The 27,196-nt window shown below is 46.4% G+C and overlaps 1 protein-coding gene across 1 annotated transcript in view; it reads right to left on the reverse strand.

Moving 5' to 3' along the window:
* Positions 1–27,196, reverse strand: part of FRAS1 (Fraser extracellular matrix complex subunit 1) — a 328,899-nt gene that overhangs the window by 109,596 nt on the left and 192,107 nt on the right. The window contains exons 20-25 of the mRNA XM_060278390.2: positions 13,737–13,889; positions 12,636–12,782; positions 10,676–10,822; positions 5,305–5,445; positions 1,734–1,877; positions 357–497 (exon numbers count right to left, since the gene is read on the reverse strand). Of these exons, the coding sequence (XP_060134373.2) occupies positions 357–497; positions 1,734–1,877; positions 5,305–5,445; positions 10,676–10,822; positions 12,636–12,782; positions 13,737–13,889 (873 nt within the window). The remainder of the gene's footprint in view (positions 1–356; positions 498–1,733; positions 1,878–5,304; positions 5,446–10,675; positions 10,823–12,635; positions 12,783–13,736; positions 13,890–27,196) is intronic.

The following is a 27,196-nucleotide window of genomic DNA, read 5'->3' on the forward strand; positions in this document are numbered from 1 at the left end:
GACTGAGTGACTTATTTATTATTACATTTCTATCCCACCTTCCCTTCAAGGCACTCAAGGTGCCATACGTGGTCCCTCTTTTTATCGCAAGAACAACCCTGTGGGGTAAGTTGCGCTGCGAGACTATGACTGACCCAAGGTCACCCAGCGAGATGGATGGCCGAGTGAGGATTTGAACCTTGGGTCTCTCAGGTCCTATTTCAATGCTCTAACCACTACACAGCACTGTCTCTGATCACCAGCCCTCCTCACAGCCCACGAGGTTCACTGTTACCTCATATGCACAGATGGGAAACTGTGAGAGAGTGACCCACACTAGCCAGGTGCAAAGGGGAGCATTATGGGGAAATACTCACTTTCACACTCTCTGCTCCAGGGATTTCCATAGAAACCATGGCTGCAGTCAGAGACGCAGCGGCTTTCCTGCAGAAATGTAGTGGAGTCGCAAACTCGGCACCGACTTGATTTGTCACATTCCAAGCATCCTTTGGGGCAGGCTAGCATGAAAAGGAAAGGAACAAGACTTTCAAATAAAGATCAAACGCTACCACTGCCATTTTCTAGTCTCGGGAAAACAAGGCCACAACTGTGTTATTACTTTATTAATGGCCAACGAAACAAGAGTCCAAACACGAAGGGCTTGTTGAGCCAACATTGCCTTGAGCGCCGGGGGGTGAAAGGCAATGCAACAAACAGGACTCTCAGACTATAAAATCTTATCCATTCATTTCAGGAAGCACACATTCCTTTACATGTGGACACCAGTGTCTGGGCACAGGAGCGCATGAATACACACAGACAGGCAGACAGACACACACACACACACACACACACACACACACACACACACAGTTTGAGATCACACTTGATTGTGCCTCAGGAGCTCCTAAACTGTGGTTGGCTTCCCAGTTAAGCTCATTAAGCAGACATTGTTATAAAGAATTACATTGTCTTAAATATGAAGAATGCAAAGGGACAAATCCCCGTGCTTTAACAAAAAGGGAGCCTGCTTGTCCAACATTTTAAAATTTGCTCCAGTTACTGTCACTTCCAGACAATCTGTTTATGGAGCATTCTTCCTGATTTCTTTGCACAGTGTTTGTGGGGAGGTTATACAACACTACCAGATTATGGAGGATTCACTCTGATTTGCTGGCGAGGCTAAATGATGCTGCATCAAGCAACTGTTATCCCACAGCCTCCAGTGCATATCCCTGTCACTTTCCTTACTGCAAAACACATTCTTTTTTGGAAACAGGTTTGTTGCTCAGGAGTGTCTCCTTCCTTGGAGGTTTTTAAGCAGAGATTGGATGGGCATCTGTCATGGATCCTTTAGTTGAGATTCCTGCATTGCAGGGGGTTGGACTAGATGACCCTTGGGGGGTCTCTTCCAACCCTACAATTCTATGATTCTATCGTATTCTTTGCCTGAGGCAGCAAAATGTCTTGGGCTGCCCTACTATATGCCACACATATGCAGAGAACAAGCTCTCGTCCCGAGAAGAGTACAAAGTAAGATAAAGGATCAGGAGCTCTGCTACAGTTCTTCATGTCCTACGTGACACAAATTAGTTTTCAAAGACCAACAACATCAACAGGTTTGTTTAAGTGAAGCACATAAGCTGGAATATTATTTTATCCAGCCTGTGGATTCTCGAGTTCTCTTTTTGCTCAGGCTGCTTACCTGTGAACTCAAGTGTGTTTTAAGCTTTAACCCCCTCATTGATATTCACCTGAGCACCTTTGCTCTCCGTGGTCTGCATAAAACCGCTTTCCACATGACGAGACGCACTGGGACCCCATGAGAAGAAACGGGGCTTCACAGCGGGCGCAATCACTCGGGCCACGGCACTTCAGGCAGCGGTCATCATCACATCCTGGAAAACACACACAAATAACTTAGGAACGAATTCCTCTAGACACAAACGTAGGACGCAGTTCTGTGTCTCACGATCTGAGTACACCCTGGCCAACACAGCATACACAGAGTTAGCTTATTCTGTCCTTACAATACAATACTATTGCAGGGCATGGCATGTCCAAGGTTACACAGTGAACTCTATAGCTGAGCAAGAATTTTTGCTTTTTGTTTTTTATATAATTTTTTAATTACATTTTCTGTTTTACAATTTAGAATATTCATTTAAGCAACCTTAAAATATCAAAAAACCTCCCTTCTTTGCTTTCCATGGTTCATTTTGCATAACATAAAGCCCTGCATGTAAACTAAACCATTCAGTATTCCATTATTACATCCATCAAAACTTATTTACACTGTTGAATTTATCTTAATGCTGCCAACGTTTTCAAGTGTACACAATCCCCCCCATATATTCAATAAACATTTTCCAAACTTCTTTAAACGTATGATCTCTTTGCTGTCTTATTCTGTGTGTTAGGCCCGCAAGCTGCACATATTCCATCAGTTTAAGCTGCCATTCTTCTTTAGTTGGGACCACGTTTGCTTTCCATTTTTGGGCTAACAAAACACAGGCTGCAGTAGTGGCATACATAATTAACCTTTTTTGACACCTGGGAAGCTGAGCAAGAATTTGCACTTGGATTGTCTACATCGAAGCCCAACATTCTAGCTACTGCAGGGTGCACAAGTGTGTGTGTGTGTGTGTGTGTGTGTGCATACACACCATAGGTGCCAACTTCCAGACTGAAAAAATCCGGGATCAGCAGCTGCGCGGAACCGGAAGTCGTGCGTGCTGCGGCCATTTTGGAACTGGGCAGAGCAGCACCGGAAGTCGCTTCTACGCATGCTCTGCCCATTTCCAAAATAGCTGCTGTGCCAGAAATCGCTTCAGCACATGTCCAGAGACTCCAGACATGCGCAGAAGGGGCCTCCCCGGGCCGGTAAGAATCCGGGGAATTTATGGAGTTTCCAGCAGGAAACAGCTGGAAAAACGGGGGTTTCCCGGGGAATACGGGAGACTTGGCAGCTATGATACACACACACACACACACAGAGAGAGAGAGAGAGAGAGAGAGAGAGGAGAGAGAGAGAGAGAGAGAGAGAGAGAGAGAGAGAGAGAGAGAGAGAGAGAGAGAGAGAGATTATAATAGATGCTACCAGATGATTAGAGCTGGGAGGACAGAAGCCACTCAGCACAACCAGACAGCGCTGCGTGCCTAGCTCAAGTGCAGGCGAACATTGCCTCAGGGTTCTAGTTTTGGCCTTAGAAGAACTCACTCAGGCGATGCACCAGCCTCCTGTCATCCTTGGGGTGTGACATTCCTGCAGTCTCTCGTGCTCCACAACTATGCAGGAGCATGTGGCTGCAGAACAGACTGCATGCCCTTTAAATACTGCAAACAGGTCTCCCAAGGTAGGGTAGGGTGGAGCCACTGTAAGGTCCAGACATGTCAACCTTTAAAGGCTTCAGATGACTCTTAAGAGACTCTGAGAGAGCATCTTCCCAAGTGCAGATATAAGGTCCTACTGGGAGCTGTCCAAGGTGCTGATCTGCCTGGACCTGGACAGGGCTTTGTATCTGTTACCATTTTCCTTGAAGATCCCAAGCCTCAGAAGAACATTACTGTATAGATATATGCCAGCTTATACGCTGTTGTAGGTCTTGAGGTGACAGCGCAAATTTGCAGCCAAGGTTTTCTGAGTAACGGGGCTCTTTACTGTTCCTGTATGTCCTAAATCACAAGACAGGCACTGTAAACCCAAAACGCTGTAAGCTTAGCAGCGATCACGTTGACAGGTCTCATTTGAAGGCAGAACTGCCACTCTGAATAGGATACCTCTGTCACTACAGTCAGATGGTATCAGGAGGACCAGAATTCACAGATTCAGACCATGAATCTGGAGGCTGAGGAGTCCCAGGAGGGGATTCACTCAGGAGAGCCCACCACCAAGCTCAGACCAAAGTGAGGAATTACAGGGTGACAAGCCCCTGAAACTTCAGTAGGTTAAAACAGGTCATGTAGAAAGCTCTGAACTATAGGAAAGCTTCCAAGTTTGACTTTCTTTCTGGTACCAGTAAGAACAGAAATCTGTTGTTGCTGCAGTTGATGCTCCCAGTTCTAGCCACCGAGCAAATCTGCCCCCCCCCTTCTTATTTGTATTATGATTATGTATTTCACTTGTACCCCACTTTCCCCCAAGGAGCTCAAGGGAGCATACATGGTTCTCCCCCTCTCCATTCTAGACTCACAACATCCCTGTGAAGTAGATCAGGTTGAAAGACTAACCCAAGGCCACCCAGTCAGCCTCATGGATGAGCAGAGATATGAACCTGGGTATTCCAGCTCAGCACTCTCACCAACACACCCAACAGGCTGACTTTGCCCCATCTCACTTTGCCTTTTTTTGGGGGGGGGCTTAATCCAGGCCTGCCTTCTCCTTGTAACCTGTTTCCTGACTTCGCAGCAATCTCATCTGGCAAGTAGAGGCACCAGGGCAGGAACGGAGAACCCAGGTCCACAGGTCCGCAAGATTAAGGCTCCTGCGGACTTCTTAAGGCTCCCCACCTCTGCACTAGTGAATCAGGTAATCCAATCCCTCGGCACTGCCACTCACTACATTGATACTGCCTCCTTACATCATGCACATGTATGCACCACATACACCGAGAACCTCAGTCCCAGTGGCCAAATCCAGCCCACCAGACCTCTCTGTTTCGTCCTTACGTCTCTACTCCATCCCACAGTGCACAATGTCCTTGAGTGACTTTGGCTGACTGGGAAGCCTCCTTGTATTGCGATAATGCCTCTTCCTTGCCTGGAAGAAGGATGGGGTGGAAACCTCGGACTTCTGCCTTACAGCAATGCACCCTACTCTACACAAATAAGAGCCATAGAATCATAGAACTGTACAGTTGAAAGGAATTCCAAAGGTCATCTAGTCCAACCCCCTGGAATGCAGGAGGAAAGGTCTGCCTACTTTTGCACCTGGCCCTTGAAAAGTTGCCAATGATGGAATGCTGCCCTTGGGTATGCCAAGCAGTTATGGACTGCTACATTCCTGTGAAGGTACGTGGACAGCACATCAACTGCTAGGCATACCCATCTCACCAATGAGCTGATGGGGAAAGACCTAGACAAGACATAGCTATCTCCCCTTTCCTGGTTTACCACCCAGGTCCAAAGCAAAATCTTGACTGGTCTTGCGAAGTGACAGAGGACCATCCCACCGCCTTGTCTCAAATGGAGGCCCAAGACACCATCTGTCCAGCAAGGAATAAGTGAACTTCCATAGCAGTATCTGACAGAGGTCGTTTGTGCACTGCGTCCTCGAGAGAGGAAATCAAGTACACTTACCCTGCAGGTAAAGCAGCAGATACTTACTTTGGCAAGTGTCGGATTCCTTGTAGAAAGCAGGAGGGCAACGCTCCAGACAGGAACCTTGATGGAGAATGTAGCCCTCCATGCACTGCAAGCAATCGGTGCTCTGGGGACCACTACAAGCGTTGCAGCTCCAGTCACACTCTGGAATACAAAGAAGGAAGAAAATACAGACACGTCCTAAGCAAAGCCCACGGTCTGCTCGGCTTCCACCCACCCATTTTAACATACCAAACAGTACAGACTGCAGATGCAGTGAAGGGCAAAGAAAGAACAGCGGAACAGATGCAAGGCAGGAGAGAAAATGCCTAAGGAGATGTTCTTAGAATAACACAGATCTTTCTCTGGGGTTTAACATTTCCCAATTATGTTAAACATGGACACAGGAGGCTGCTTTTCAAAGGTCCAGTCAAGCAGTCGCAACGGCTGCTCCCTCTAGGTGCCTGCGGTCGCTGTCGGCCGACATTGCTCCACGGCGCCTCCTGCCACGGTTAAACCGTAAATCTCTTATCTTCCACTCCTGCGGACTTCTGGGATTTCCCTGCAAGCGCTGCTAATTAAGCAGGCCGAATCAATGACGAAGGTGACATTGCCCTGAAGTCAAAAGGAATTTCGGAAGAGAGCGTGGCAAAGTTAATAACAGGGAGGCAGGGACTTCTCAGCCGCTGTTCCAGGCAGCTGTTGGGTACCTCCTGGGAGACGCATGCAATAACTGCGAGAGAACAACGCTACTGTGAAAAGAGCTGAGCATTTATTCAGCACCAACAGAGCGCCAAGTGCTATTCACCAGGGGTGGGCTTAAGAACCAAAGAACAGCCTTGTTGGATCCAACCAAAGGCTCTTCTACTGTAGTTCAGCATCCTGTTCTCATGGTGACCAACCAGAAGCCTGTAAGCAGGACCAAATGCAACAGCCCTCTCTACACCTGTGGTTTCCATCAAATGGGATCCAAAGGCTTACTGCCTCCATCTAGCAGTTAGAACTATTGGCTCTAACCTGCTCGTTACGAGAACCTCATGATCCATTAACCAGGGCCATGCACATGATCGTGAAAGTAATAGTAATGCGGTTAGAATCAAAGAACAAGGTGCCTCTGAGCATTCTGAGGTTAGGAATTTTTTTCCAGCACCAGAACTCAACTGAACTCAACCTCCAGTCCTTTCACATAGAGGTCTATTCCTGGATAACTTGCTTCATTCCAGCAGATTAATTTCAGAAGAAAATGCTGCTTTCTTGTTGATAAACCTTGGCTGATTTGCTGCCAATCGCCCAGAGATGTTTCCAAGCACAATTCAAAGTGTTGGTGCTGACCTTTAAAGCCCTAAACAGCCTCGGCTCAGTATGCCTGAAGGAGCGTCTCCACACCCATCGTTTAGCCTGGAGACTGAGGTCCAGCTCCGAGGGACTTTTGGCGGTTCCCTCATCGTGAGAAGTGAGGTTACAGGGAACCAAGCAGAGGGCCTTCTTGGTCGTGGCACCCGCCCTGTGGAATGCCCTCCCATCAGATCTCAAGGAAATAAACAACTATCTGACTTTTAGAAGACATCTGAAGGCAGCCCTGTTTAGGGAAGTTTTTAATGTTTGATGTTTTATCGTGTTTTTAATATTCTGTTGGGAGCTGCCCAGAGTGGCTGGGGAAGCCCAACCAGATGGGCAGGGTATGTATAAACAAACAAACAAACAAACAATTGTTGTTGTTGTTAGACCCCAGTTTACTTTCGCACACCCTTGCTGTGCGATACAGAGCACCGAAGTGGATTGCAATCTACAAGGCGGATAAACATAGAGACCACATAACACCAGTCTTGAAAGATCTACATTGGCTCTCAGTACGTTTCCGAGCACAATTCAAAGTGTTGGTGCTGACCTTTAAAGCCCTAAATTGCCTCGCCCAGTATACCTGAAGGAGCATCTCCACCTCCATCATTCTGCCCGGACACTGCGGTCCAGCACCGAGGGCCTTCTGGAGGTTCCCTCGTGGCGAGAAGCCAAGTTGCAGGGAACCAGGCAGAGGGCCTTCTCGGTGGTGGCGCCTGCTCTGTGGAACGCCCTCCCAACAGATGACAAAGAGGAAAACAACTACCAGACTTTTAGAAGACATCTGAAGGCAGCCCTGTTCAGGGAGGCTTTTAATGTTTAATAGATTACTGTGTTTTATTTTTCTGTTGGAAGCCGCCCAGAGTGGCTGGGGAAACCCGGCCAGATGGGTGGGGTATAAATATATTATTATTATTATTATTATTATTATTATTATTATTATTATTATTATTATAAACAAAGGATGGGATATTGGCGAAGGAAATGGCGATGGAGGTGTGGAACGGGGGAGAAGCTAGCGCAGGATGTAGCAAGCACAAAAATCCTGGTGGAACAGGGTGGAAATGGCCCTGCCCTGGAGATAGAAGCTTCATCAGTCAGCTGTTACATAGACCCAGAGAGGGTGATGAGGGAGCCCTGCTGAGTCTAAGAATAGCCCCTTCTGCAAGCTTAAGAAGGGTGGCTGCTGTAAAAAGAAACCAAGGCTGCACTGCCACTCTAGCTTTCCAGACCTCAAGGTGAGCCAGGGTGCAAAAACATATGTGCAATAAGAAGTTGGAGCTGTCCTTGGATGCCCTGACAAGAGAAACTTGAGCAGAAACAGTGGAAGTAGGTGTAAGAGAAGGTGAGAGAGGGGGCCATGGGGCCACTGTACAAATTGACATTGCCCCTCGAGCCCCAGCTGCAGCATTTAGAACTATTTGGCATGTTAGATGGCTGTCATCATGCTGCAAATCTGTGCACCACCACCCCACTTCCTGGAAGCCACCCTTAGCGGCGCTGAAACAACATCTGGGTATCTCCTCTCCATGGTAAGTAGTTCTGGGTGCTGCAGCTAGATCAGAGATCACTTGTCACAGGGGCGAGGGGCTCTTTTAACCTGTGCCAAAGCAAAAGAATTTCTCCCATGGAATCCACACCCTCCAGCCACATGAAACATCAGCTCAGTACTCCTTTTGAAAATCCTGAGCAACTTCTCCAATATACACCAGGAAAAATACAGCCTGGCGAACTCCCGAGGATTTATTTTACATTCTAGGTTAGCTTGGGAATCAGGGTTGGAATATAGGACTATAGATGGATGTCAATTTCGGTTTCTTTCAGTCTCTCCCCCCCCCCTTTTCAGCCTTAAGTTCAGCTCTCTGCATTTCTTCATCGGTTTGTGTCTTTTTAAAAGCCACCATGAAAATTCATCAGCATTTTGGTGCAAATTTCTCCTGATCTATTTGTATGCAACTTTACCCTGATATGCACATTTTTGCAAACAATTTCCCCTAATGTAATGCATTTTTGTATGCTATTTTCACTAACTTGTGCATTTCTAATCCATGCTTCCCCCCAATACACACATTTCTGCACACCTTGTTCGGTTAGAGAACTGCATCGCAAAATTCGGAGAACTGCAAATTTCAAAGAGAACCCCATTTCGGTTCCTGTGTTGTTCCTGTGCAAATTAGGACGTTTCATATTGAAATGGGAACTGAACTGAATTTCTTCCCCATAATAGTAAAAATTAGCAAGTTGCTGGATTCTGTCTGGGGGCAAGGGGGGAAGAGCTGTCCTTCTTGACTCTCCCCTGATTTCACTGCTAAACTGTCAGGGGGACTCCCTACAGGGACCCTCCCCCAGTCATTCTGACCAGCACTTCGCCCAGTGACAGCGCAAGCAGCGGGTCAGGAGGAGGGAATGAGGAATGGAGCGGAATGGAGAGGGGGCTCCAAGACGTGTCAGAGCCTCGGCACCGACCCAGCTGGCCAGAGGAGGAAGGACAGTGCAGCGAGGTGTCGGGAGCCCCTGCAACACTCCAGCCAAAGGATGGGAGAAGGCACGCAGCCCCCTTCCGGCGCCCACGTTGGGTCATGCACCCAGATGTAGGGTAAGGGGGCGGCGTTTTGGGGTTCCCAGACTATTATGCTGGCGCAAAAGCAGACAAGCACCATTGCCGGATTCTGAATCAGACTAGGCAGTCATGTCTTCTGATGTCTCTGCACTGTAAATAGTACAGTGGTACCTCGGTTTATGAACACAATTGGTTCCAGAAGTCTGTTCATAAACTGAAGCGTTCATAAACTGAAGCAAACTTTCCCACTGAAAGTAATGGAAAGTGGATTAATCTGTTCCAGACGGGTCCACGGAGTACTCAACCTGAAGCGTACTTAACCCGAAGCATGGGTGTAATTGGTTCCGGAAGTCTGTTCATAAACTGAAGCGTTCATAAACTGAAGCAAACTTTCCCATTGAAAGTAATGGAAAGTTAATTAATCCGTTCCAGATGGGTCCGCGGAGTACTCAACCTGAAGCGTACTTAACCTGAAGCATGGGTGTAATTGGTTCCGGAAGTCTGTTCATAAACTGAAGCATTCATAAACTGAAGTGAACTTTCCCATTGAAAGTAATGGAAAGTGGATTAATCCGTTCCAGATGGGTCCGCGGCGTTCGTAAACCGGAAATTCGTAAACCGAGGTGTTCATAAACTGAGGTTCCACTGTATGCACAATAAAGCTCTTAAAGACAGAGCAGGCTGGAGCGTCTTTACTCGAGAGTAGCCGCAACAACCCCCTGACATAAACAGTTTGCAGTGAATTTTGAACTCCACACATCTCTATATGCTCATATCCTGCTGTGACATGAAAGTGAGTCAAGAGCCCCTTATGAGTCAAGGACCCCATTCCTTAGCTTAAACTTTCTTCCACCTTGGATAGCTAAAAAGAGTCCCAGTGTTTTTTCAGGTTAGTTAATTATACAACAAGCCTTCTGAGGGTGATGCACCGTAATCTTTGATGGTGGTGCATTTGCAATGTAGCTTTATACAAATGTAATAAATAATAATAATGGAGGTATGAAAAGGGAAAGAAGAAAATATTCATACTGGGCCTGATTTTCTTCCTCAGAAAACACTAATGTGGAACCGGCAGCATGTGCTGAAGGCTTGTTCCTTCAAAGTTCTCTCTTGAAATATGTATATTCAGCCTTGCAATATTTATAAATCAGAGAAAATTCCAGCCAACATACAAAATCTTATATAAATGTTGAAGGGGAGGAGGAGGGATTTAACAAGTTAAGCTCACCCATCATTTGACTGAACCGCTAGCTGAGCAAATGGCAAATCTTGACCCTCAGAAGAGAGTTTGATGGCTCACTTACTCAATCATTTACGAGGGAAGGATTTGCAATAATCTTGTTTTTCACTGGGAGCAGAATCCCATGAAAGCAGATAACCAGGGGAGCGGCAAAGGGTGGGAAGGAGAGAGTGAAGAAGGCTTCGCTGTGACTTAAACTAGACTCTTAACCATTGTTATTGCGATCCAAGACGAGAACATCTGTCTGTTTCTTTCACCTTTGCAGGTCCTGGTGGAGAAGTCGAGGTAATACTGTGGAGCGCAGCTGTCATTCTGGCATTCGCCAAAGAGCAAGACGTAGGACGGGTCTTTGCAGGATGTGCAACGGGTCCCCGAATCACAGCTCAGGCACCGACTACTGCAAGCTGTAGAGGAAGATAAAAAGCAGGATGACTGATCACAGTTATTTTTAACAGCTGGAGCACAATAGCTGCTAAGAACACGAGGTGGGAGGTCTCCGGTTTAAAGCAAGCTTCAGCCACCAGCCCGAGACAAGCCATTATCTCTCGGCCTACCCATCTGCAGTATGGGAACAGTAAGTGTCTGAAATGCTAGAACAATGATGATTTGCTGAGCTATTTGTACTTAGAGCACTTTGAACACTTCAAACAGCTACAAAACTATATCAAGTGAGGGAAAGGGGCTAGGGAGAGGTTGGGCGGACACAGGCAGAGAAAGAGTTATCCAATCCTGCGGTGCTACAAACTCCAACCAACACTGAGTCCAGACCATAAATTACTTTCCCAATGGGTCAACAGCTACAAGGGGGACGACTTCTTCAATGAGGTCACCTGGGCTTTAGCAAAACCCTAGCTAAAGAGGCCCAACTCACACCCACACAACAATTCTTTTGGCGCCAGGCTAAAACTTTTTATTTATTTATTTGCCCAGGCGTTTTAAATGCTCTCTATACTCCTAAGCCTGCATAAGGGTCTAATCTGCTGTCTTTTGTCATTTATTTCTGTTGTTACTGCACTACGGTATAAATCATTTATTATATGTCTATTTCACTGCCCTGGAATCCAAGTCAGATGAAAGGTGCCATACAAAGCTTTTAAATCAATAACTATTGAACCATTTCTTGTTGCCTCCTTTCCATCGTCTCCCTCCAAGGTGGTTCAAATGTTTTGAAAGTTCACGCAGCTCTCTTATGAGACGAGAATGTAGAAAAGGGGCTGTTTCCTTGATTAAAACAGCCTGCATATCAAAAACTCCCTGCATGAAGAAAGCTAGCACATCAGGGGAAAGGCCTCACATTAAATAGTCCAGGTGGACTACGCTACATTACCTTGCTAAATGTTTGAATAGATTCCCATTGAAGAGCCAAGAAGGGAACTATTAGAATTAATGCAGCTCTAGGGTTTTCATGTCTGGGTATTCTTTGCCCCTTAAGGGCACACAAATCTTCATCCACCGAGACACCACCTCCCCACAACCCTCCATCTAAAATCTCTTATATACCTAATTTTCTATGCTGGGGCATCTGACTCATTTTGTGTCACAAGTCTTAATTAATTCACATTTGCAACACATCTAAGAAGCTGTGAGGATTAACAGAGCGAAGAAGTAGCTAATAATTAGATGTTTGATGAGGCCCATTTGCAAACCTCAAAATATACCAGTGACACATTATTCAAAATGAGAAAGAAAAGGCAAAATAAATTTGCAATGTAAGCTAGTTAAGACAGTGCTGTCTTTACACTTTATATCTTATTAACATTACTTATCATGAGGTGTTGTTTTTTAAAATGCAAACCTGTTTTGTGAAGGCTCTTAAATACAAATGTCAAGTTAATTTCCCCAATCCAGCTATTTCTCTCTCCCCCTTAAAAACTCTTCCCCCACCCCAGTTTTGGAGGCTATTTCAAGGCTGATATGCTTGGATCTGAATCACAGCAACTTAGAATCACAGAATTTTAGCGTTGAAAAGGGTCCCGTGGATCATATAATCCAGGCATGGCCAAACTTGGCCCTCCAGCTGTTTTGGGACTACAATTCCCATAATCCCTGAACACTGGTCCTGTTAGCTAGGGATGATGGGAGTTATAGTCCCAAAACAGCTGGGGGGGGCAAGTTTGACCATGCCTGATAACTCCCTGCAATGTTTATTTAAATAATCTTTCAGCTTTTTCTTTGTTGAAGCAACAAACAGATAAAGCAATAAGCAGAAAGATATACGTTTGCAATGCTGGTTCTCATCCCTGTAGAACCCGAGGAAGCAGGCCGAGATGCACGTGCCGGTGTGAGAGAGGACAAGGTTCGAATCGCAGGAGGTACAGGAGGACGGCCCCTCCCCTCGGCAAGTTCTACACGAAGTGTCACACTCTGGAAAGGAAAGACATTGTGGAAACGTACGTCTGTGAGAAGCAGCCTCTCTGCAAACAGGCCGTTAAGAGTGTTACCAAAAACCATAACTCCCATAACCATAAATCAGGAAGAAAAGTGTGTTGGGTTTAGAGCGGAGGAGGCTGGATTCAAATCCTGGTTCAGCCATGAAGCTCACTGGGCAACCCAGGTCTCTCTGCTACAAAGATGGGGAAGCTTTCGCTCTCCAGATATTGTTGGATTCCCATCAGTCCCAGCCAGTGTGCCAGCATAGGGATGATGAGAGCTGTAGTCCAACAACATCTGGAGGGGAAAAGGTTTGCCACTATCTGCTCTCTTTTTGGGGAGGAAGAACAGAATATAAATTCAATGAATGAATGAATATCACCACTACTGTGTTGTTGGTGGTTGTTATTCCTCTTTTACCCAGCACTTTGGCTATTAAATAATCTATGGCCTTTGAAAGTGGGAGGGAGTAGACTGTTATTATGATGATTATTTTATTATTAGGTTATCATTACATTTTTAAATTATGTTTTTATCACTGATATTCTGCAGCGTGTTGCTAATGTTGTATACCACCCTGGCATCTTCTGATAAAGGACAGTGTAGTAGTAGTAATAATAATAATAATAATAATAATAATAATAATAATAATAATAATAATATGGTGGCCCTCTGGCTGGGTTGCTCAACGCAGGGCTGCCTTCAGATGTCTTCTAAAAGTTGTGTGCTTCTTTTATCTCTTTGACATCTGACAGGACGACGTTCCACAGGGCGGGCACCACTACCAAGAAGGCCCTCTGCCTGGTTCTCTATAACCTCATTTCTTGCAATAAGTGAACTGCCAGAAGGCCCTCGAAGCTGGACCTCAGTGTCTGGGTTAAAAGATGGGGTGGAGATGCTCCTTCAGGTATTCAGGGTCGAATACATTTTTTTCCAGATGCTACTCACTTCGACACTCCCCGCCAGCCTTGTAATATCCGGTGGGGCACTCAGGCAAGCAGCGCTCTCTCAGGAGCAAATGATGGAGGTTTTGGCACTTCAAGCAGATGCTTCCCGTGTCCTGGAGATCTGCCACGCACTGCGCACACGAAGGGTGGCAATCTGCAGAAAGGAGAGGAGAACGTTGCCACGAACGTGAGAATAGTTGATGAGACCGCTGCCTAAAGCACAGTACAGTCATAGGAATGTACGAACGGCCTGCTGGATCAGGCCAACGGCTCATCACTCCAAAATCCTGTTTTCAGAGTGGCTGAGCAAATGCCTGCAGGAAACCCGCAAGCAGGATCTGAGCACAAGAGCAACTCCTCCCGTCCTTTGGTTCTAGCAACTGGGATGTCAGGCTATGACCGTCACAATGTTTCAGAAGCTTCTGCCATATGCTTTGGTCTGTCGTGTTGATATTGGCCTGTTTTAATAGCTAAATGGATACTTTTCTCCAAGGGATGAAAATCTGGGGTGTAATGATTATGGATAGCTATAGCAAGGACGCGGGTGGCGAGTGGGAAGTGGGTGGCGCTGTGGTCTAAACCACAGAGCCTAGGGATTGCTGATCAGAAGGTCAGTGGTTCAAATCCCTGCGACGGGGAAGCTCCTGTTGTGCGGTCCCAGCTCCTGCCCACCTAGCAATTCGAAAGCACGTCAAAGTGCAAGTAGATAAATAGGTACCGCTCCGGCAGGAAGGTAAACAGCATTTTTGTGTGCTGCTCTGGTTTGCCAGTAGCGGTTTAGTCATGCTGGCCGCATGACCCGGAAGCTGTCTGTGGACAAACGCCGGCTCCCTCAGCCTATAGAGCGAGATGAGCGTGCAACCCCAGAGTCATCTGCGACTGGACCTAACAGTCAGGGGTACCTTTAACTTATTGCAAGGGGAGAGAATCAGTCAGTGAAGACTGGAGGCAGGGGTGGATTAGATTGGGGGGGGTGAGGTATGTAAAAATAGTTATTAAAGATGCATTGACTTGATTAATTGAATTTGTATATTTTAGACATGGAAGAAGAAGAAAGAGGCAGATTGCCTGTTTAGTGCAGAAGCAGCCTCAGACCTGGCTGTTAGGCAGTTGAAGGAGACAATTAACAGCAATTACCAGACGCAGTGTGGCTTCTCTTCCCTGCTTCCCTTATGTTCATCCTGCTTTTATTTTCAGGCACTGAGGTGTTGAACACATTTCCTTCCCCTCCCAAGGCTTCTGCCTTGCTTCAGTGCCTCGGAGACTCCTGTAGCGCCTTCACTAACGAGCACAGAAAACGTTTGGCCTGAGAAGGCTGCATGGACGCTCAGTTGCCTTTTTGGATTTCTCCTTGCCAAAACCACTCTGTCACTTGGAAACTATTTCTGAAAGCATGGCAAATGTCCAGGGTTGGTCCCGATATGAGATAAGGCGGTGAAACCGCCTTCAAGCGCCACATTTCCTTCAAAGCAAGCTAAATCTGAGCTTCCTATAATACTAAATCAAGTATGCTTTATTAAACCATGGCTTAGTATTATGTGTGCACCCTGCTGAGAACGAAGAAGAAGAAGAAGAAGAAGAAGAAGAAGAAGAAGAAGAAGAAGAAGAAGAAGAAGAAGAAGAAGAAGAGGAGGAGGAGGAGGAGGAGGAGGGGGTTGGACTTGATATCCTGCCTTAAGAGACTCCCTTAAGGAGTCTCAAAGCAACCAACAATCTCCTTTCCCTTCCTCCCCCACAACAAACACTCTGTGAGGTGAGTGAGGCTGAGAGACTTCAGAGAAGTGTGACTAGCCAAAAGTGACCCAGCAGCTGCATGTGGTGGAGTGGGGAAGCGAATCCGGTTCACCAGATTATGAGTCCACTACTACACCATGCTGGCTCTCGTGGTTTGTTTACTACCAACAAACCAGGATCTGAAGCCATGGTTTGCTGTTGACTTACAAACCCTGGTTTGTTTTAACCATAGCTTGCCATTATGCGTGAACTGATTGATTTGCACAGCCCTTAACAACTTCGGCCCACCATACCTTAAAGTCTACCAAAGCCTTAATATCCCAGCTTAATTGCTAAGGTTTGTTGGAGGAATGATGTTAACTCTCCAGCATGTGAATGAGGCCCACTTGGCATCTACAAGAAATAAAGCACTCTATATGGCTGGTCCAGCAATGTGGACAAGGCCGCTCCTATGGTAAGGCTGGATGGCGCAGGGCGCCAGGGCGCCGGGCAGGGCAAGGGGGGATGTTGCGCTGCTGCGCCTGCCGCACTGCACCCGCCAGACAGCCGCTCTGGGAAACGGGGGGGGGGGGCGCCGGAGGGATCTTCGCACCACGGCGCCAGGGCGCCAGATATGCTTAAGACGGCCCAGATTGTGGAATGCCCACCCAACGGGATGCATTTCACACAAGTGGTGAGCTTCTTATACCGTTTTCTGCTTTTATATTTTTCTTGTGTTTATATTTGCTGTTTGCCACCTACACGGGCTGGATGTATATAAACATTTTTTATAAATAAAACAGAAACTTAAAAGTGGGAAGATTTTTCGTTCTTCACTAAAATGTTAAAAACTATTTTAAAAACAGCGGCCAAAGCCCATCTAAGTACCCGCAGCCAGGAACACGAATCAGCTGGTGATGCCATTTAAAACGAAGGAGTTTTCAGCGGGTAAGAATCTGAAGGGGTAAAGGCACAGAGCCCTTTAGGAAGAGAGAGCCACAAGGAAGATGCCACTAGTAAGAGTTATTAGGGTGGAGATAGACAAGCATTCTCTATTCAAAGGAAGTAGCCTCAACACAAGTTCTCTTGTCCTGAGAAAAGATGCCTTGAAATAATAATAACAATAATAACAATAATAATAATTTATTTATACCCCGCCCATCTGGCTGGGTTTCCCCAGCCACTCTGGGCGGCTTCCAACAGAAAAATGAAATAAAATAATCTATTAAACATTAAAAGCCTCCCTGAACAGGGCTGCCTTCAGATGTCTTCTAAAAATCTGGTAGCTGTTTTTCTCTTTGACATCAGATGAAATTACTGGACTATACAGAGATGGCAAGATTAACCGGGATAATCAGAAATCAGGAGGATCCATCCAAAATTTCAACAGAGAATGGGACAAATATATTGTATTCGAAATCCTAGGGAGTCCTAGGATTAAGAAGAATCTTGTGTAAAATTCTTATATTTACAATAACATTATTTGTGTGAATGAATTTGTAAAACCAAATATTTTTTTAATGAAATACAATTAATTTCAACCTGTTCAACCTGTTTTCACCACACTTAGAAGGTCCATGATCACTCTTTTTGAATTTTTACCACTGAGAGCCAGAAGTGGGTGAGGGCCACTTGGGTTTTCTGCCGCTGGCACTGACATTCTGCACATGCCCGAAATTGCAGCGCCACCATGTCTCCACAATGACCATGTTTTCAGAAAAGCACTGGGCATGTCGTCCGCCTCCAGCCACCTATCAGCCTAGAGAGGATGGAGTTCACAGCAGGGAAAGGCAGACTCAGACCCGCTCCTACTTTGCCAGCAACCCGTCAACAAATGGCTCATGACCTTCCCCTGAACCAGAGGAGTTTCAGAAAGTTTTACAAGAAGTCTTTTGTGCAGAACGCAGGGACAATGGAAGGGATCCTGGAAGCCAAATTATTCCTCATTACAGTGATTCAGAAAATTATATGGGAAATGATGGCTGTCTTGAAAGCAATGCAATCAGGCTTCCAAGTACTGTGCATAGCTTGCCCTCGGGTCTCCTGCTGAAAGTTAACCTTCCCTTCCGTTTCCAAAACTTCCACTACAAGCGAATGAAAAGATATTCAGATTCTGCAACCCAGACCTGGCACTCCAAAGGAACCGAAGAGAATTCAGGAGCTCAAATTCCAATGGAAATAGATTGGCAATGAATGAACAAAGCAAAGACCTTTGGGGAATATCATAACCCAGCATGAAACCCAAAGTTAGCACATCTTTAAGCCACACTGGTTCCAATGGGAGAAACCCAAGAGCATGCTTAATGTGCAGTAATCAAAAAGTGTTGGGGGTGCTTAAAATTAGGCTCAGCCTTGCCCTGTGTTCCTAATTCTTATAGTGTGCCCGATCCTGCAGGGCTTGGAAACAGGAGTCACTGAGATCAGAGACTGGCTCCCTTTGCCACAAGGGCTTGCTGGCTGCTGGGGAGAACGTACAGACAGTTCTAGCCAGGAGATTCATTACAGCCCTGACAAGTCCTGGCCTGGAAAATCAAAGGGTCAATCAGGAGCTACCAGCAAGTAGAAAAGCTTCGTGCCAGTTTCCTCAGTTTGGGCAATGTCTTGCTGGGAGTTCTACCTGTATGCATGGGCATGTGGTTCTACCAACTATTTCCCTGAACACCATATAGATTAAGATGCTTCCTTGCTCTCAGGTCTGAACCCTTTATTATTTGCAACAAATTCAGTAGCCTAAGGCAGCCTTCCCCAGCCTGGTGCACTGAAGATCTATTGGACTACAACTCCCATCAGCCCCAGCCAGCCCTGACTAAGCTAGAGCTGATGGGAGTTGTAGTCCAAAACAGATTCACTAGGTGTCAGGAGCAGGTGTTCTGAATAAATCACACAGAGCAAGTAAAATTAACTCTCTCTCTTTTTATAGAAAAAACAAGGTCAGCTCCAGAGCGCCAGGCCTAATGGGCACAGCAACTCTTCTTGGCAAGTTTTGCCCCTATGAGGCAATTGTGGAGGCTGAAGATCCACACCTTCCCACAGCTGCCTAAATCTCCCTCCCCATGGTCCTTCCCAAGCAATCTGAGACCATGCCGATCGGCCTCTGTTCCTCCCTCTTCATACCTCTTCTAGGAGACTGGCGGGGAAAGGGGGGGGGCTTGTCACAGCAGGAGAGGGAGACTCCTATGCTTTTTCAGCAGCCAGACCCATCTCTGCCTCTTGGCCTCCCTCCTCTCATGCTCTGATTCTAGACTTTCCTCTGCCACAAACTCTCCCTGCTCGCTAAACCCCGTTGCCTCTTCAGCTTCTGATACCTCCTCCTTCTCCCTCTGACCACTCATCATCATCATCCCACCACCAATCCCTGGGCTCTGAGCCTTCTTCCCTTGGTGGTCCCTCAGTTGGTGACCCCTACCATTCCTCTATGTCTAGCCAGCCCATGACACCAGGTTAGGGAAGGCTGCCCTAAGGGGAATCCTACCAACCAACACCCTGTTTTCAGAGAGGCTTCATCCCAGCTACCTACCAGTCCTGGATTTCATGTTCTCCTCAAGCCCTCTTGAAATGAATGGGAAATGAATGGGATGGTGAGCCACTGGCCTTTCAGATGTTGCTCAGCTGCAGCTTCCATCATCCCTGGCCACTGGTCATGTTGCCTGGGGCTGATGGGACTTATATTTTGCACTATATGGCCTGCGTCGATGTAACTTCCGGTGTCACTTTGCCCTTCTATGGGCACCAAAAATGGTCGCCGCTGGCTTCGAAAGTTGCTTGTACGCATGTCAGGAAGTGCATCAACGCAACTTCCGGTGTCGCTCCGCCCATCTATGGGCACCAAAAAAGGCCACCGCCGACACTGGAAGTCGCGTCTATGCACTTCCGGACATGCGTAGATGCGACTTTTGAAGCCGCCGGCGGCCATTTTTGGTGCCCATAGAAGGGCAAATCGGAAAGAAAAAATGGCCGTCGGCAGGAGAAAATAACGGAGAAAAACGGGAGACAAAGTGATACGGGAGACCACCGGGAAAAGGTAAGTAAAAACGGGGGGTTTCCCGGGGAAAACGGGGTACTTGGCAGCTATGTATAGCATGCACCACTAGTTTGTCCAAGTGAAATCCACTGCCATACAAATAAAGAATTGGTATTTTGACTTAGTCTCTGACATGCTCCCACACACCTCCCAAACATTAAACCAGGACAACTTTAGCTTCCATGCCATTGCACAGACGTACGTCTGCACAATTTGTTTGCTTTTGCCTGTGTGTGCGAACACAGTTTCCCTAAGTGAGCCTTTCCTTCCTGGGGGGAAGGGGGGAGCACAGATCTCTCTCTCTCTCTCTATCCTGCAGCACTGCTTTGACCACGGGGACATCAAAGGACGTGCGTGCACGCTATTGATCTCTCTCAGAGGGGAAGAAAAATGAGAGAAAAGGAGAGGCTTGTAGCGAATTTGATGGACCATGGGGAACCAGGGATGGCAGGATGAGGGGAAAGAGCTACTTTATACTGTAGAAACTTGTTTGGATTTTTCACAGCCATTTCCCTTTGAGCTAGAGAATAAAAAACCCCTGAAAAGGAACACAGAATTCTCTTTAATGTTTCCCGCTTCCACCATAATAATATTTTCTCTTTATATTTATCTTTGTGTCCTTCACGGCACCCATTGGAATGAACGGGAGGGAGAATTTGCGTTCAGTTTAGTCTAGCATCAACTTCAAGCTGTTAAGATAAGGCACAGCATTGTTCCAAACACATTGATTATAACCTGAAGGATACTGGGATCATAGAAACATAGAGCAAGAAGGGATGTTGGTGGGTCATCTTTTCCACCCCCCCCTCATTGTGCATTGACAGCATCCCTGCCCAGAACTGCTCCAGAACTGCTCCAGATCCTCTTCATGTATCTGTGGAGCATTTTCCTCCCTCCATATTAAACTATGGGAAAGTCATAGAATCATAAAATTGTAAGGGACATCAAGGGTCATCTAGTCCAACCCCCTGCAACGCAGGAACAAATGGCTCGCTGTCAAATTGCTTGCTGCCACTTTGACCCCTTAGAAAGCACCTTCTGTTGCAACGCCTTTTCGTTTTGCTCACGAGGATGACTGCACCTCTTCGGCAAACCAGCAGCTGGTTCAGTCTTTTACGAAACGGTAATAACTCATTGAGGATGAGTCAACGCTCTGTCCTCCCTCAACAAAAAAGTAAGGGGTGGAAGGGAATTTTGGATATCTGCCCTGCGCTAATGGCGGAAGGCTAGACCTCCCTTTGTCTTGGATGTGACGCACTGAGATTTGCCCTTGTGATGCAGAAACCGAAAGTGGTGTCGCTGAGGACTTTGGATTAAAACAGGAAACTTAGGAAGAAAATTAAAAATATTTCACACAGGACTAACCCACTTGCTAAACTAATTCAGAGGCTGCTAAAAAATAAATGAAGGCTCAACATCGGAAATGTTTTATTTGGATTATTTGGACTAATTAAGAAATGCAGTATGATATCAGATCACCACTCCCCAAACTTCAGAGTATGGGAAGTCACCCAAAATATATATAATTTGGCGCTGAATATTTGGCTTTTTTATTGTATTATAATTTGTAATGTTTTGTTGTGGTTTTTATTGGATTGTTAAAATGGAAATTTTAATAAATATTATATATATATATATATATATATAGTAAGGGGTGGAGACCTAAATAAATTGTGCTCACGTTGCTTCCCCATTAAATTCACTGGCAAATGCTTAGGCCACAACCTTACATAAATTTCATCGTGTCCACTATGAATAAAACTTAGTCGAATTCCATCCCACTAAAAGTGCACAAGATATGACTTGTTACAGGTAGGTAGCCGTGTTGGTCTGACGTACAAAAAAAAAAATCCTTCCAGCAGCACCTTAAAGACCAACTAAATTTTTATTTTGGTATGAGCTTTCGTGTGCATGCACACTTCTTCAGATACACTGAAGCAGAAGTCCCCAGGCGCTTTCAAGACCATTTGCAGTTGTTCACAGTCGTCAACAGCTATCAGTCAGTCAATCACCCATTTCCACCACCCTTCTGAGTGATACCCCCCCACCCTTTCCCTACATAGCGCCTGGGGACTTCTGCTTCAGTGTATCTGATGAAGTGTCCATGCACACGAAAGCTCATACCAAAATAAAAACTTAGTTGGTCTTTAAGGTGCTGCTGGAAGGATTTTTTTAATTTTGTTTCGAAGATATGACTTGTGCAACGTTCCTCCATGTGTTACAAAGTTCCATTTGGATTCTTTAAATGGAGGTGTCTGGGATATATGTAAGAAGGGAGGCAAATGAGGGGGGCAGACTGACATTGGTGGGGCAGTGCCCCCTTTGCGTTAATGGACGAGCCTATGCTATGCAATTTGTCTTTGTTTCCCTTCTGCAACTATTACCATTCCTCGGCAATTCCCATCCTCCAGTTTTTCAGAAGCATCCTGCCAATTAAATTTACTTGCGCTAATTGGTTCACATAGCCCAGAGTCTCCTTTAAACCTGAGGAACTGCCACCCACTCTGAAAGATAATGATAGTTGCCTTTCTCGCAGCCGTAACGCTCTCTCTTTGCCACCGGCTTGCTCGCTGCAATTAATTTGCAATTGGCAAACAATTTCCCTTCAAGGTACTGAAAAGAGTCACATTTGGCTTTGAGTTCCCTTGAAGTCCCAAATACATAGTTCCACCTCAAGGGTCTGAAGGAGAATTCTAGATTAACAAGCAGCCTTGATAGATGGGAAGATAGCTACGAAAACATTATTATGAAAGCGGAGTTCTTGTGGGGGGTTTTCCCCCCTATTAAAAAAAGAGAACCTTATAATAGTTTCTGTGGTATAATTTAATGCTTTCGGTCGCATGGTTTCATGTGACAGCTACTTGTTAACCCATAATTAATAATCTCTGAAGGCAAATTCACATGGTGACATTTCAATAAGTGTTTGAAGAGATTGAGGTGCGGCAACAGCGCAGAGAGAGACAAGTCATTCATTACGGGAGAAAAAGCAACTTTCCTTGACAAGCCAAGTCAAACCCTTCGAGCTCGCAAGGAACCAAGTAATATATGCAAATTATGCCGCTTGTGGCAATATATGATTATTCCAATCGATCAGGTTCCAGGAATTAGACGGCGGGAACAAATGACCGAACTTTATGAACTGCAAGGGGATAAGAGGTGAAAGTTTCACTCGGGTCACGCAAGTCAACAAATCCCTGGGCAGGTGTTTGCTTCAAGGCTAATAGAACCATTGTGCTACATATATACTATAGAATAATAGTCCCAGGAAGCTATCAGTTATATGGGCCAATTGCCTGAACACCTCATTTTGCTTTCTGTGCTTTTATTTATATTTATTAAATTTGTGTTTCCAAGCTCCTAGCCCATTCTTTTTAATTAAACATCACTTTGCCACCAGCTGCCTCTCCTTTCCCTTCCTTCCTTAGTCTACTGCCTGAGCTTATCTGCCTTTTTCTTCTCCTTGAGGAGAGGCCCTCTACAAGAACTCCTTCTTTTGAGTAGAGCTTTTCTCCTGCCTCTTTCTCACTTGATCGTTCACTGCTGCCCGAGTCCCTGTCTCTCGCCCAGGTTAAAGGAGAGGGGAGCAAAGGACTACTATCAGTCTCCTCCCAAATAACACCCTGGACACTGAATTCCGCACTGTCTTCAAAGGAAGTCTCCCCCCCCAAAAATGAATTATGCACATAGTGTGAATATGTACCTTTCTGCTGCCCATCCTTTTTGGGTCACAACCCCCTGGTGCCACAAACTCATCCTCAGTGGCCCCTAAGGTAAAGGTAAAGGGACCCATGGCCATTAGGTCCAGTCGTGACTAACTCTGGGGTTGTAGCGCTCATCTCGCTCTATAGGCCGAGGGAGCCGGCGTACAGCTTCCAGGTCATATGGCCAGCATGACAAAGCCGCTTCTGGCGAACCAGAGCAGCGCACGGAAACACCGTTTACCTTCCCACCTATTTCTCTACTTGCACTTTGATGTGCTTTCGAACTGCTAGGTTGACAGGAGCTGGGACTGAGAAACGAGAGCTCACCCCGTCGCAGGGATTTGAATCGCGGGGATCTGATCGCAAGCCCTAGGCTCAGTGGTTTAGACCACAGCGCCACGCGTGTCCCAATGTAATGCATACTGGTGTGTTATTTTCACTCCCCCCCCCCCCAGTATGTGCATTTTTGTACACTTCCCTTGGCTAGAGAATGGCAAAACTGCAAAATTCAGAGAAGTGCAGATTTCAAAGTGTGGTTGTGTTTCAGTTCATGTAGCGTTTTGGAAACTGCAGATTAGGAAGGTTTGCCTTTATTTGAACCCAATTCCTCCCGCATCCCTAATCCTGCCCCTCCATAACTCAGCTTTTCCCTTAGGTCAAGGCGGAACAAACTATGCAGACTTTCCTTGCCTGCCCTTTCTTTTTCTACAGATACAAACCGCAGCTGCTGCACCCTCCATGGCTATATGAAAGACAACGTCAGTCACCCTGGCAGCTCTGGCCCTCTCTCCTCGGAGTCTCGCCTGCAAAGCCAACCACTTGTAGAAAACCCGGAGGGATTTGCTGATAAGCGTTGCTGCAAATTCTTGCTGAAAATACTTGTGGAGAATGCGGGGGGAGGGTGTTCCTTACTGAGAAAGTCAAGGATGGGACATTGGAGGAAGGGGACATAGAAACCATGCCAAATGATAGACTATCTTTCATAATAAAGCTGCAGACAAGCAGAAGTGTGTGTGCTGTGGGGTGGGGTAGGGTAGGGTGGGGGAGAGAGGGACATAAAATAGTTTCCATCTCTCTCACAAGCCAGCATTTCCTGATTAAATGAAGCTGCCTTTCAGGCCCAGGTAATGGTGGTGATATAATAGGACACACAGAAGGCAGGACACAGTATCTTACCTCCTGCACCATTGGTGCTTTCCATCCCCTTTGTTGCAGGGCCAGCCCTACCACTGGGCATTGGGGCGCTACACCCCTTGTCAAGCTTGGTTGCAAGGCCAGCCCAACCATTAAGCAGAGAGAGATGACAGATGCTGGGGAAGTGGAGCACCTCCTTTGTTCTCTTCCTCCAGGATGTTCCCATTCTCCTGAGCCACTGCCCTTGTGGCAACTGTAGAATCATATAGAATTGAGGAGTTGGATAGGAGCATGAGGGTAATCGAGTCCAATGCCCCCCCCTGCAATGCCGGAATCTCAGCTAAAGCATCCATGACAGATGGCCACCCAACTTCTGCTTAAAAACCTCCAAGGAAGGAGAGTTCACCACCTCCCGAGGGAGTCCGTTCCACTGCCTAACAGCTCTTATAATCAGAAAGTTCACCCGAATGTGTAGTCGCAATCTCCTTGCTTGTAACTTGAAGCAATTGGTTTGGGTCCTACCCTCCAGAGCAGGAGAAATCAAGCTTACTCCATCTTCCATGTGATAGCCCTTCAGATATTTGAAGACAGCCATCATTTCTCCTCTCTGTCTCCTCTTTTCCAGGCTAAACATACCCAGCTCCTTCAACCGTTCCTCATAAGGCTTGGTTTCCAGACCCTTGGTCATCTTGGTCGCCCTCCTCTGCACATGTTCCAAGTGTGAAAAAGGCTGCGGTAGAAATAGCGCCTGCCTTCAAAACAGGAGTGGACAGACAGACTTATGAGTAGTCAGACATTCTCCGCATCTCCTTGGTGGGTAGGCGGGGAAACTTGTTGGAGCAGCTTTGCAGGTCCGTGCACCCTTGAAATCCTCATTGATCGTTTTTGCTCATGAACATTGGGCCCTTGCTCATTCCCTCAAACCCTTCACCTTGAAAAAGCTCCTGAATGGTATCCAGCTCTTTCCGAGTCTGTACCATTATTCTGTTCTGATGAAGTGTTACTTCCTTACGTATAAGTTCACCCACTGTTGTGTTTTGAGCCAGGGCACCTACCCAGGTTGGGCCACCCATGCCTGCAATTTATTCTTATTCTTGTTTGGTCTTTAGTATTGTCCACTCTGACCAGAATCAGCTAACTAGGGCTTCAGGTACCTGCTATCCTTCAGCTGGGGAATATCAGGAATGGACGCAAATCCCTTCTGCATGCAAGGGGTGGCCACCACCGCCAAGCTATGCCCCCCCCTCCCCAACTTCAAGCCCTTCCCTCCTTTAGATGCTCTAATGAAAAAGTTGCAGAATTAATCAGGGTACAAATATTTCGCCCTTGTTTTATCTACGCCGATCTCTTCATTCCTAGCCTCTGCTGCAAGGAGACGAAGCAATAACTCTGCTGTGGGTGGAAAACAAATAAGCTGTGAAAAAAATTACTTCTCGAGATCAAAGAAATAAGTCTTTTGGCTCATAAGACGCAGGAGAACTGTTGCGAGGGGGAGCCTGAATGATGAACTAGAGGAATGATACCATTTAAATCTTTTCACATTTCCCCCTTTTTTCGGATCCATTATCTTTCTTGGAAGCTTCGGAGTGCTGGCATAAGCTCTGCAATTGTTATCTTTCCTTTGATAAGCTAAAAAAAATATGGCCGCGGTAAAGCTCTGAAGTGACTGGAACAGTTCCCAGGCAGTGTTTATGCTTGTCCTCCTGACAGATTAAAATGTGATTAATCTGCCTTAAATAGGTAAATGCAATTAGCAACTTCTGGCAGAAGTTTCATGGGGGCTCTCGGGGCCCAATCCACTAGGAAAGATAACCTGCGCGAGCCCCGATGAAACAGCGAAGCTCTCAGGCACCTTGCATTCAGCTTCGAGGAGGCTCGGGGCCACAACGGATTCGTCCTACGTAAGAATCAACCCCTTTATTTCCAGCGCTCAGAGTGCGAGTGCCGTTGCTTACAGTGCAAAAAGTGCATCACACAGAAACACACCGCGGCGGCAGCCTTTGGGGAACTGCAATGCTTGCAGAAGTACCAAAATAAAAAATAAAAAAATCTTAATATTGGAGGGGAGCAGGAAGAGATTAACGAGGATTGTGCGTGCTCAATGGCCACAGAGTCTTGAATGGCCGTTGTGGAGGTGGTGATGTAGAATGGAAATACGGGAGGAGAAAATAATTAAAATGCATCAGAACACCTTCAGAGCAGCAACAAGAATGAAGCTGCCTCTGGTGTGCCGGCTGAGACCCTACTTGACTGTGCCCTGTCTCGCCAGAGGGGTGAGTGCTCTGGTTATCTCCCACTTGGACTACTGCAATGCGCTCTCCGTGGGGCTACCCTTGAAGGCGAGAGTCAGTGTGGTGTAATGGTTAGAGTGCTGGACTCTAGGTTAGAACCTAGGAGAGCAGGGTTCAAATCCCCACTCAGCCATGAAGCTCACTGGGTGACCTTGGGCCAGTCACCCTCTCTTAGCTTAACCTACCTCGCAGGGTTGCTGTGAGGGTGAAATGAAGAGAACCATGTACACCACCTTGAGAGAAAGGTGGTATATAAATGTAACGAAGAAGAAGAAGAAGAAGAAGAAGAAGAAGAAGAAGAAGAAGAAGAAGAAGAAGAAGAAGAAGAAGAAGAAGAAGATTTGGAAACTACAATTCATCCAAACTAGTGACTGGAAGTAGCCACTGGGACCATATAACACCGGTCCTAAAAGATCTACATTGGCTCCCAGCGCGTTTCCGAGCACCAAAGTGTTGGTGCTGACCTTTAAAGCCCTAAATGGTCTTGGCCTTGTGTACCTGAGGGAGCATCTCTGCCCCCATCATCCAGCCCAGACACTGAGGTCCAGCTCCAAGGGCCTTCTGGTGGTTCCCTCAATGGGAGAAGTGAGGTTACAGGGAA

This window comes from Zootoca vivipara, chromosome Z1 (genome assembly GCF_965207765.1).
Source record: "Zootoca vivipara chromosome Z1, rZooViv2.hap1.1, whole genome shotgun sequence".
NCBI lineage: Eukaryota > Metazoa > Chordata > Lepidosauria > Squamata > Lacertidae > Zootoca > Zootoca vivipara.